Here is a 12,541-nt window from a genome sequence, read left to right on the forward strand (position 1 = left end):
GATCTGTATTGGTGGAGGAAATTTCTACATCAGAGAGATCTCTGAGCTGATGAAATCTCAGGCCTGGGGGGGGGGGAAGAGGTGGTTTTTTAACTAGCTCAGAGGTGCTACTGATTTGAGATTTTGTATGTTTTATATGTTTATGTGGCGGGGGAGAGGGAGGCCACCAAAAGCAATGTGGCAATGTAGGCTGGAGCCTTTCATCTACTCCTCAAATAAACTGTAGTTCAAATGTAGGACTATTTAAGGAGGGAACCTGGGATGGAGAAAAGATATTAAAATTTTCATTGTGCTGGGCTTCCATTATCCTTTAACAAACTTTTTCTGGCATTGTCTCACTTGTTCTTCCCAAATGTAAGGCAGGAAGGGCAAGAATTATTGCCTTCATTTTGCTGTTGGATAAATTGAGGCTCATTGACTTCCCTCAATTTACATGGTTAGTAAATTGCTGAGCTAGGACTAGAACTCAGTTCTTTGGACTTTTAAGAAAGTTTTCTTTCTAGTATAACTTGCCTCTTGATAATTATATTTATCCTTCCTTGGAGGGTGAAAATTCCTTTCAGGACACAGCCTGGATCTACACACGTCGTACCCCCTTTTCCTCTCAATTCCTTAGGTCCCTGAAATTGTGAAAAGCACTTGGGAGTCATTGTCAGGGATATTTTGGAGTTTATACTTCTGTAGGATAAAGGATAAAGGCTTAGAGGTTAAAACCTATGCTCATTTTATTTTTTGGTTATTACATTTATTTTTAATTTTAAAAATATAGTCATGTATTTAACAATTTCATGCATTAGCCACGTCCAAAAAAAAAAGGCAAAGAAAAAGAAAACATACTTCAATCTGTATTCTGAATGCATCTGCTTTCTATCCGGAGGTAGATAGTATGCTTCATAAGTTCTTTGGAACTGCGAAAAACTCATGCGTTTAAAATAGTAACTTCACGTTTCCCCAAGTTGGAAGAGTTACAGGAAATCAGTATAGGGAGAGGGAAAGGTGAGAATGTTATTCTATTAGGCTGCTTTAAATTTGGGCACTATCTCATGAGAATCATTGTATCATAGATTGTTAGACCAGGACGGGGTTTTAGAGATGATCTAGTCCCACCCTCTTTTCATTTTGTTTTTGCTGTGCTACACTGGGAGATGGTTCTGGCTGTCAATGGAACATCTGTGGGAAGACTGATGGTCTTGGAGTAAGAAGCTGTGTTGCCCCAGCTCTTGGGCAAGTCTTAACTTCGTGGTCCTCAGTTCCCTTACCCGTAAAATGGGCTTAATGAGGATTGTATTACCCACCTCACTGGTGTATAAATATGGGATATTATTATAACTATGACTCAGGAAAGGAGGGCAGTCTTTCTCCCTTAAGAGCTATTTACATTTTAACTTAACGTTTTAGTGGGCAAATCTTTCTGCCATTGTCTAGGACTTAATTTGAAAAAAAAAAACTAGTGAGAGATGTAGGTGTAGATCACCTAAAGAGGTGGTTGCAATGCTTAAATGAAGTGGAGGGAGGGAGAATAACTTCAACAAAGCCACTTGCTTTAGGAGAGTGTAGGACAATAAATAATGAAAGGACAGCATATTCATTTTTTAAGATGAGCCTAGCAAGCATGAACAGAAAAGATTATACATGAGACAGATTTTTTTAATGCACAATTTGTACATTAATTTTTTAAAACAAAGACAACTAGGGGAGGGGAGGAAGGGGAAAGCTTTTTTCCTATTTAATTATTCATGAACAAAAATTCCTTCCAGACAAGATCAACAAAGCGCTGTTACCATAGGGACACATCTCTCTCCTAAGCTGTGAATAGTATTCAGTTTTGCAAGACTTTGCTGCGTTTTCTCAGTTGGCATTTCTTTTCCATTTTACAGGCAAATAATAGTTTGTTCTTTAAAGGTCTTCATTCTTTGGGTAATACTGCCTTACAACCATGACATTCTTTCCCTCCCCCAACACCCACACTCTCAGGTGAACCCATTGTGTGTGTGTGTGTGTGTGTGTGTGTGTGTGTGTGTGTGTGTGTGTGTGTGTGTGTGTGTGGCAACTGGGGTTAAGTGACTTGCCCAGTCACACAGCTAATGAGTGTTATATGTCTGAGGCCAAATCTGAACTCAGGTCCTCCTGACTCCTGAGCCGGTGCTCGATCCACTGAGACATCTAGCTGCCCGGGGGTGTACCCATTCTGAAATTACTTTCTTGGTTTGTGGATTGTTTTTGCCAGGCACTACTTTGCTACCTGAAATAGAATTAAAGGATGTATAGCTGGAAGAGAAGAGATTCCAGTCCCCTAATTTTAGAAATGTGGAATAACTTCTTGGAAGACACACAGTAAGTGCTCAGTCAGTATGACTGTGGGCAAGTCATTTCCCTCCCCAGGACTCATTTTCCTTGTCTATAAGCTAGCTTCTAGTTCTAAAAATTCTGCAAGCCATGCCCCCAATGTCATTAAATTGAACCAGTAATACCTTTTACTAGGTCTATATCCCAAAGAAAGAGGAAAAGAGCCTAATTGTACAAAAATATTTATAGCATCTTTTTTTTTGTAGTAGCAAAGAATAGAAAACTAAAGGGGTTACCATTAATTAAGAAAAGGCTGATGGCCAATTATGGCATATGAATGTATTGCTGCATAGATTCAGAGAAACCTGGGAAGACTTGTAGGAACATCTGCAGAGTGAAGCGAACAGAACCAGAAAATTATACAAATAACAACAGCAAAGTAAAAGCAACTTTGGAAGAGTTAAGAACACAGATCAAGTCAATGACCAATCACTATTGATGACGAACTACTCCGTGTACCCCATGAAAGAGAGAGTTGGATTCCACATACAGAATGACACATACATTTTTGATATGGACAGTGTGAAAATTTGTTTTGCTAAGTGGCATTACTGGCCTGGAGGAAGGAAGATCTAAATATAATTCTAGCCTCTGGTACTTATTAGCTGTGTGACACTGGCTAAGTCACCTAAATCTCTGTTTGCCTCAGTTTCCTCATCTGTAAAATAAGGGTAATACTACCACCCAATTCTCAGGTTTCTTGTGAGGATCGAGTGATATTATATTTGTAAAGAACTTTGCAAACATTAAGGTTCTATATATAAATGCTAGCTTAAAAAAATGAGACATAACATCTCTGGGCATGAGTAATGTGAGGATTTGTCCTGCTTTGACTGTGCATAATTTGTTATAAGGGTTTTGTTTTCTTTTAAATTGATATGGTTGTGGGAAGGAGAAAAAGTTCGTTGAAAACATTTTTTTTAAAAGAAAAAAGGGGCAGCTAGGTGGTGTAGTGGATAGAGTTCTGGCCTTGGAGTCAGGAGAAGCTGAGTTTAAATTCGGCTCAGACACTTGATACTTACTAGCTGTGTGACCCTGGGCAAGTCACTGAACCCTGACTGCCTCACCAAAAAAAAAAAAAGAAAGAAAGAAAGAAAAAAATCCCATGTCTTTGAGATGCAGGCGCGACAGATATGGGCAGGACTACAACTCCCAGAATGCATCACGGAAGCCCAGCCGAGAGCCTGGGGCTCCTGGCCCGGCCCACCAGACACGTGACCGTCCGGAAACGCTGGGCTGGCAGCTGATGGCTGAGGTGAGGTGAGGTGGCGGAGCCGAGCGCGGGGCGGCGCGGCGGAGCGATGTGGGGGCAGCAGCGGCGGCGGCAGCCGCAGGACCAGCTGTTAGCGATGTGTGTTGGGTAAGAGGGCCGGAGCGGCTGGCGGTGGTTGGGCGCGGCTCGGCGGCGCGGGGGGAGGGATGCAGCCCGGCTGCACCTCGAAAACGAGGGGATGCCCTGAGAACGACGGAGGGGCTGGCGGCCCCCCGCGATGAGCTCGCGCCCCCTTCTCCACCCACGGGCCCTCGAGCCCCTTCCGTGGGGGGGGGCGCAGTCCATTCTGGGCTGAGCCTTCTCCGCGGGCATCGTTGGCCGGGCCGAGCCAGGGGAAGGGGGCTGACGGGGCGAGGGGCTGGTAGAATAGGGGTGGGCCCGAGGGCTGGCAGGGTGGGGTCGAGAAAGGCGCAATGGCAGCGAGGTGGGGGGAGCGGGGGCGGGGGGCTCGCGCGGGGTCTAGGAGGATGGGAGGCTGGCAGAATAGGGGTGGGCCCGAGGGCTGGCAGGGTGAGGGTGGGGACGAGAAAAAACGCGGTGGCAGCGAGATGGGGGGAGCTGGGGTGGGGGCCAGGGGTTGGGCTGGCAGGATGGAGACAAAAAAGATTGCGGCGTCAAGGATGGTGGGCGGGGTGGGGGGAGATTGGGGGGTCGGAATGGTGGGCGGGGGCGTCTAGATATGGGCCAGAAAGACTACTGCAGACTCCGACTGTGGGCAGGGTTGCATCCCGGCAGTTGCCCCAAGTAACATACCTTCCCTGACCCTGGCTAAGTGAAGACTTAAAAACAAAAGGAGGAGGCTTCTTTCTTCCCCTCCCCATCCCTTAAACCCCACCCTGAGTCAGCTTAGGTTTGGTACTGAGTCCCTAATTTAGTGAAAGGAAGGGGAAGGGTTTTAGAAGGTGGTGATGCCCTTTTGGGTGGGATGGGAAGGTTTCAAGAGTGGTGGGATGCTTTTTGGTGGTAAGATACAAAAATTACAATGATGAGGAATAAAGGTGTATTCTGAAGAGATAGCTAGGCTGTGCCTTCCCTTGGAGTCAAGTAGACCTGAGTTCAAAAGGTGCCTCAGATGCTTTACTACCTACTTGGCCATGGGCAAATGAGTTACCCTCTGTCTGCTTTACTTTTCTCATTGTAAAATGGAGATAACAGTAGCAACCACCTCCCAGGGTTGTGGTGAGGATAAAAATGAGGTAACATATGTTCAGTCTTTGCAAATCTTGAAGCATTGTATGCATGTTAGCTTAGAAACGATTTTTCCTCATTACCCTGTGAGGTCATTAAGAAACATGTGATATAGTGGAAAAGTGCCCAGTTTCAGAGTCTAATCCTAGCTCTGCTACTTAGTAGAATGTTTGGTAGTTTAGAAGAGAACTTGGTCCTTCCATGTGATCTTAAAATCACAAGTCAAAATCACAATCTCAAAGGCTCTGGCCTCTGATTCCTTATCCATAAAATGGACTTGGATTAGATGACCTCCAAGATCCTTTCCAACTCTATACCTACGAGAATATGTGATGGGTAGTTCAAGAATTATTATACCCATTTTACAAATAAGAAAACCTATGCTTACAGTGGTTAGGAGACCTAATCATGGTTATATGCCTCCTAAGTGACCGACTAGAGCTAGGATTTGAGCTCAGGTCTTTTGACTCCAGGTACTAATATTCTGAATTGAGAAGAGGGACTGGAGCTAGGCTGAGAAGACCCGGAGTTCAGGTTAGACTTAGATCTCTAAGTGGTCATTTTGAAATCACAGGATCCCAACCCTGATCTTGGCCTTCTGCTGTAGGACCTGCCATCCTACCATACCTACATCCACACACATTTATATGACTTTAAGGGGTTCTTAAATCTTTTAGGGCGTGACTCTTTCCTGTATCTCTTACATTTTTTTTTGAGAAAAGATAATACAGAAAATTAACAGCTCAGACATTAATTTCACTGCAGACCAAAGGTTTACATAGTTTTGTATCTGTTAGGATCTATTTTTGTTCATTATTTATAAAGGTTCTAGTTTGTATGTGTGTATACCTGTATATGTGTGCACACACGCACACATATGCACACATATACGCTCTCTGTGACTTAGAGTTTAGAAAATGTCCACCTTAAGAGTTTTGGCATACATTTAAACCAAATTGGGAGGAACAATTTAGTATCTAGAACTCCAAGTTGGATGGAAGAATTTGTAATTGATAAACTCCACATCTTTCATACATAATAAGAAGTTTGATTCAGGTAGAGTTACTCGTTTGAAAAAAGGCAAATTTGTACTTCTAAATTTTAATTCTCTTATATCTCTACCATAGCATTTTTTCCCGCCACTCACAAACCAACATCCTAGACTAGATCTTCAGTAGCTTTCTTATTGTTCTCTCTTCCTTTATTCTCTCCCCTCTCAAATTTATCATTCACACTGCTGACAGACTTATTACCAAAGCAGAGGTCTGACCATGTCACCCTCTTGCTAAGGAAACTCCGGTGGCTAGTTCTTACCTCCAGGATAAAATAAAAAATTCCAGTTGGTTTTTAAAAACCCAATCTGGCTTTCCTTTCTGGCTTTACAATCTGGCTCACAATCTACCTTTCCAGGCTCATTTCAAGAACTTGTTCTTTGTGTACTTTACATTCCAGTCAGACTGGCCTACTTCATCTTCCTGGTTTGATTCTGTTCTGTGCCTTGGCTCAAGGCACTCTCTCATCCCTGGAAAGCAGCTCCTCCGCACTGCTACCTCTTAAAGGTAGTGGATAGAGTGCTGAGCCTAGAGTTAGGAAGATTTGAATTCATATTCAGCCTCACTTGCTAGCTGAGTGACCTTAGGCAAATCGCTTAACCTCTTTGCCTCAGTTTCCTCATCTGTAAAGTATCAGCATCTCTTGAATATACCCCCTTTCTCTCCTCTGACACTGTCACTACTCTAGTGCAGGCCCTCATCACTTCATGCTTGAATTAACTTCAGTGACCAGCTGGTGGATTTGCCTACCTCAAATCTTTTCTTCCTCCAATCCATTTTCCATTCAACCAGTAATTTTTCTTAAATGAAAGTCTGATCATGTTACACACCCCCTCTCAACTTAAACTCTAGTGGCTTCCTGTTATCTCTAGAAACAAATACATACTTTTCTGTTTGACATTCAAAGCCCTTCATAACCTATCCCTCTCTTACCTTTCAAGTCTTCTTACTCCCTGACACGTATTTTTCTGTCCAGTGACATTGACCTCCTGGCTATTCCACAAACAAGACAATCCATCTCTCAGCATTTTCTCTATCTGCCTGGAATGTTCTCCCTCCTCAATTCCACCTGCTGATTTCCCTGGCTTCCTGTCAGTCCAAACAAAAATTCCACCTACTACAGGAAGCCTTTTACTAACCTCTCTCGTTTATTTCCTGTTTATCCTGTATATAGATTATTTTGTATATATTTGTTTGCGTGTTGTCTCCCCCATTAGATTGTTAGCTTCTTGAAGGCAGGGATTTGTCTTTTGCTTCTTTGTATCCCCAGTGCCAAGCTCTGTGCCTGGCATATATGGTAGGTGCTTAATAAATGTTTCTTGAATTGAATCAAGAATAATAGCATATAGTATATTATGTATATATAAATACATATATATACACACACACATAAAATATAGTATATAATAATCCTCCTTGTGAGGATCAAATGAGGTAATATTTGTAAAGTGCTTAACACAGTGCCTGGCACATTACAGTTGCTATATAAATGCTGGTTGTTATTATCACAGAATCCCTAGCTTTCTTCAAATCTCATTTCATTTGCCACATCCTAGAGGAAACTACTCCAAATTCTCCCTTCTTCTGGTAATTATTTTATGGCTACTTTTCTTTGTATGTAAGCTCCTTGAGGGCAGAAGCTTTCATATTTTTGTCTTTGTATACCCAGAGCTCTGTACCAGTCGCTGACTTGTAGTAGGGGCTTAATAAATGCCTCTTGGCATTGGAATGAGATAAAAATAATGTATACTCATCGGTATCCCAAGGAGATAGTGTTTGGATTATCCTATTGATTTACATGTAAAATATTAAAAATAAATGAGCTGTACTGTCACATTCGCCCAGTTCCCAAAATCACATAGAAGGGAACTCAGAATTCTGTTAGTTTAACCCAAAGTAAAAATTCCTTCTTCAACAACTCCTCCAGTAGTCAAGGATTTGTTTGTAAAATTTGGATTCAGTCAGAAGGCTGCACTTGAGGATCTAGAAGGCCACATGTGGCCTCAGGGCCACAGGTTCCCCACCCCTGCTCTAGGACAAACCATTTCACATTTGGATGGTTCTTATTGTTGAAGTGTTTTCTTACATTGAGCCAATGTTGTCTCTGAAACTTTTTTTACCCACTTTTCTTATTTCTTTTCTTTGGGGGTAATCCCTTTTCCACTTGACAGTTCTTCAGATACTTGAAGACAGCCCTTTCTTTCTCTCCCCCCCCCAACCCGCTGCCCCTACACCCCCCCTGCCCCTGAATCTCTTTTCCTCTATTTAAGGCTACCCATCCTCTAGCCATCAGTGGATCTTTTGTATGATATGGCTTGATATGACTTCCTGTTCTGTCTTAACCATTCTTAGTGCCCTCCTGGAAGAGTTGGAGCTTGTTATTACCCTTCCTGGGAGCAGCCAGGTGACTCAGTGGATGGACCTAGAGTCAGGAAGATGAGTGCAAATCCAGTTTCAGACATTTATTACTTGTGACCTTGGGCAACCACTGGAAAAGGAAATGGCAAAGCACTGCAGAAAACTTCAATGTCCCATGGATAATGTGGTCCATGGGGTCATGAAGAGTTAGGCACTACTACACATCAATACCCTTCCTAAAAATGTATTCCTGAAGCAGATGTAGTCTGAGGAGGGCAGAATGTAGTAGGACTTTCTCCTTTTAAAAAGGGTACCTTTATTTGTGCTGCCTGATTACATTTGCTTTTGAGTCTTCCGTGTGACTCTGAGCCTGCAGATGACTTCCCTCATTTTCACAAAGGCTCTTGTCTAGCCATGTCTTCCTGATCCAATGTTTATAGTTAATGGTTTGAACCCAAGTGTAGAATTTTACATTTCTCTCTATGAAGTGTAATCTTTTTAGATTGAACCATTTTCTACTTTGTAGAAATAATACTTGACAATTATGTATTGTGTTATTCTCATTTAATCATCGCTATATTACATTTACTATGTATATTAATATTTCCATTATACAAATGAATAAACTTCAGATATGCTAAGTGAAGCAAGATTCAAATCCAGGTTTTTTTTTTTAACTTCTCCTATGTTGTTTAGTAGTTTCCAACTCTTGGTGATCACATTTGTAACAACATACGTAAATCACTTTAGCACTCGAGAAAAGTGAGTTATTGTTGAGTTATTTCAGTCGGGTCTGATGCTTCAGGACCCCTTTTGGGGTTTTTTTGGCACAGATACAGGACTGCTTTGACATTTCCTTCTCCAGCCCATTTTACAGATAAGGAAATTGAGGCAAGCAGGGTTAAGTGACTTGCCCAGGGTCATAAAGCTCTTAAGTGTGTGAGGCTAGATTTTAACTCAGGACTCCAGGCCTGGTGCTCTGTCCACCCAGGTGAGCCACCTAGCTGCCCAACTCCTGTCCTGTACCACACTGCTCTAGTGATCTTTTAAAATTCTGACTCTGTTGTCCAATATATTACTTTTCCCTCTGAGCTTTCTCCTTGCATATTTAATAAGCATCCCATCTATATCTTCAAATTATTGATGAAAAACTTTCAATAATACAGGGACGGGCCAATCCTTGGGTTCCTCTGCTAAGGATCTCCCTCCTAATTGACATCAATTATGTTTTTTAGGTTCAGTCTTCCAACCACTTCTGAATCCACCAAGCTTTTATCATCTAGCCCCTATCTATCTTGTCTACTAAGTTAACATGAAAGATCTTGTCAAATGCCTTGCTGAAATTGAAGTTTACTGTATCCACAGCATTCTTTTGATCTACCTATTTAGTAACTGTCAAACAAGGAAATGAAAAGAGTCAGGTATGACCAGATTGAAACTGTTGGCTCTTAGTGATCACTTCTTCCCTTTTTCATGTTTATAAACCATCCCTTTAATGGTATTTTTTTTAGAATTTTGCCGGGTCTCAAAAATTAAGCTCATTGGCCTATAGTTTCAAGAATCCATCTTTCTTTCTTTTCCCACCTTGAAGATCAGAACAGCATTTATTCAGTTCTAGTCCTTTGGCACCTCTCCCACGCTCCCAAACTTATAATATCTTCCCATCAAAATATTTCTAAAAATGAGGCCCTAAATGAGTTTATAGCCTTTAAGGCTTTTATGTATTTACTTGTTCACCTATAATCAGGTAAAAACAAGTAAGATAGAAGTTGTGACTGCAAACTTGGAAGATGCTTGTTATTCTTTGGTCTGGGAATTCTCTTTTATCTTTTATAGTATATTTGACAGTATCAATATTTTGCTAATTTTTTCATTAGCTAAATAAGAAATGACTAATATGATTTTGTTAGGATTATATAAACATGATATAAGCCTAAGTAAATTTATATGTCTTCATACATTTTTGGATGATTTGTTAAAATATCCTTTATGAATTGCATTCTAATAATTTTTTTGTCTTGCCAGACAGGAAAGATGATCTAAATCCTGCACCTTCTAAGCATTAAGATCAAGGTTGAGGTGAAAGGACAGGAAGAAAGCATGGCTGGGCCGGGTGCTTTTCAAGGTGGGACTTGGATATCCAGATTTACTCATCATCATGTTGTTGTGTTCCTGCTCACCTTCTTCAGGTAGGTGTATTGTTGAAATTCGTTCTCCTAATTCACTTTTGGTTCATCCCCAGTCTTTGAATTATTGTTCCTATGCACATAACTGCCAAATCTGTACTTCTAGGCTTGACCTCTTTTCCAAATTCCAAACCACGACTCTGGCTGAATATAGGATATGTATCTACCTGAATATTTCATTGCTACATCAAATTTAATATTTTGAGCTGTTTGTTTTCCCACTAGATCTCTTATTTCAAACTTAGGTGCTTTTCTTCATTGTTGCCATTAGTTCCTTATTCTCCCACATTCCAAACCTTAATCTAATCTTTACTGCTTTCCTCTCCTTCACCTCTAATATAGTTATCAAATCCTATTTATTCTACCTTCCAATGACCTGTGTCCTCACCCATTAGTTTACATTAACCTTTTATAGGTTTTTATTATGACTTGCTTATATTATTGCAATAGCTCCATAACAAACCTTTCTGTGTCTGTTCTCCCCCCCCCCCTTTTTTTCCCTCCATTTTGGTGAGGTAATCGGGGTTAAGTGATTTGCCCAGGGTCACATAGCTAGTAAGTGTCAAGTGTCTGAGGCCACATTTGAACCCAGGTCATCCTGAATCCAAGGCCAGAACTCTATCCACTTTGCCAAACAGCTGTCCCTCCCCTTTTTCCTCTGCATTCTCTCCTTATCTTTCACCCAGCTGCCAGACTTATCTTCATTTTGCATAGATCAATGCTTCTTAAACTGTGGGTCAAAACTGAACTCATAACAACCAAAAATTAATTCAGAATCAAACAGGAAATGAATCTGAGGTGTTTCTGGCAACACTTGCCCATGTTGCATCCTGCAACTTCCCTGTAGCCTTTAGTTTGAACACAAAGCATGCACACTGACATGCACATGCCTTCAGGCCACACAGCCAACTAATGCTACCAGAAAGGGGTTACTGGTGGAAGAAGTTTAAAAAGCCCTGGCTTAGATCAGTTCATTGTCATAGCTCTCTTCAAACTTCTCAGTGGCATCCTATTGCTTAGTTTAACGTTAATGTTCCTACAGACCCCATGCTCTTCCATCTCTTTGGCTTTATCTCATACTTCTGCCTTCCGCATATCATACTCAATTAGTACAGCGTACTCAATCCTGTACATCAAAAATGTCAAACTCCTGGCCCACAAAACTCCCAAGTCCCTGAACCAGATTAAAATGTAATTGAGAAACAGTTAACAAAATAAATAAAAATGTAACCCAACGTAATGTTATTTTGTGGTTTTCTAGGTCAATATGCAGCAGTAGGGACCTGAATCTATTTGAGTTTAACACCACTGCTGTACACATCCTTTGTTTTCCTACTTCTGTTCCTTTAATGCTGTTTCTTCTCTTTGGAATGTAAACCCTCACCTCACCAGTGAATTTCCTCCCTACACACAGTATTTCTGTTAACATTAATTTGTATCATAGTTACTCTGTCCCCTTATTGGTTCATAAATTCCGTGAAGGTAAGATTATTTAAACTCTGTATCTACCAGTATAGGGCTTGTACACAGTAGGTGTGCCTAAAGGTATTCAGTTGAATTAAATTGATCTGCCTAGTGCAGTGACTGCCAAGGCTTGGAATCTGAGAGCTGCTTCTGCTTGCTTATGAGAATCAGGTGCTTAGGAATAGGGTTCTCGGATAGTGGAAACTGGAAGAGCTCATTTCTTTAATTCTTGTTTCTAGGGTTCTGGTAGCTAATGTAAGGATTCGTCTGAAGATAATGCTTTGATGCTTACCAGTGAGAAGTCTCTAAGAGGGCGAGTGACTGTAACTGAGACACCTGTGTTAGCATTGTGTAGCCCTAAAGGCTTATGCCTCACATAACACCCTGTTCCATGTCTTTGTACTGCCTGACCCTATACCTAGAATCTTTTTCTTTAAGATGCATTTCAGGCACCATCTTGTTCTTGAAGACTTTTCTTACACTTCTTCCTTGTCCCCCCCCCCCAATTGCTAGTGCCCTCCTTCCTAAACTACCTTTTATTTACTTTTCTTATTTTTCTGTTTATGCTGTTGATCTTTGTAGATTTTGTATGCATCTTTTTCCTTGCAAATAGAGGTTTTTCAATTCTTTACACTTACTTCCCTAGGGCCTGGCACATAGTAGGCATTTAATAA

General features: G+C 41.2%; 1 protein-coding gene across 3 annotated transcripts in view; it reads left to right on the forward strand.

The window, feature by feature from the left end:
* Window positions 1-3,572: 3,572 nt before the first annotated feature.
* Window positions 3,573-12,541, forward strand: part of SLC37A3 (solute carrier family 37 member 3) — a 48,884-nt gene continuing 39,915 nt past the window's right edge. Inside the window, exons 1-2 of one of the 3 annotated variants that reach the window (XM_020998033.2) lie at window positions 3,573-3,706; window positions 10,243-10,406. In XM_020998033.2, coding sequence (XP_020853692.1) covers window positions 10,318-10,406 — 89 coding nt within the window. In that variant the 5' untranslated portion in view covers window positions 3,573-3,706; window positions 10,243-10,317. The remainder of the gene's footprint in view (window positions 3,707-10,242; window positions 10,407-12,541) is intronic. The other 2 variants (XM_020998035.2, XM_020998034.2) reach the window with 2 other exon arrangements.

Source organism: Phascolarctos cinereus, unplaced genomic scaffold (assembly GCF_003287225.1).
Source record: "Phascolarctos cinereus isolate Bilbo 61053 unplaced genomic scaffold, phaCin_HiC Scaffold_1;HRSCAF=81, whole genome shotgun sequence".
Taxonomy (NCBI): domain Eukaryota; kingdom Metazoa; phylum Chordata; class Mammalia; order Diprotodontia; family Phascolarctidae; genus Phascolarctos; species Phascolarctos cinereus.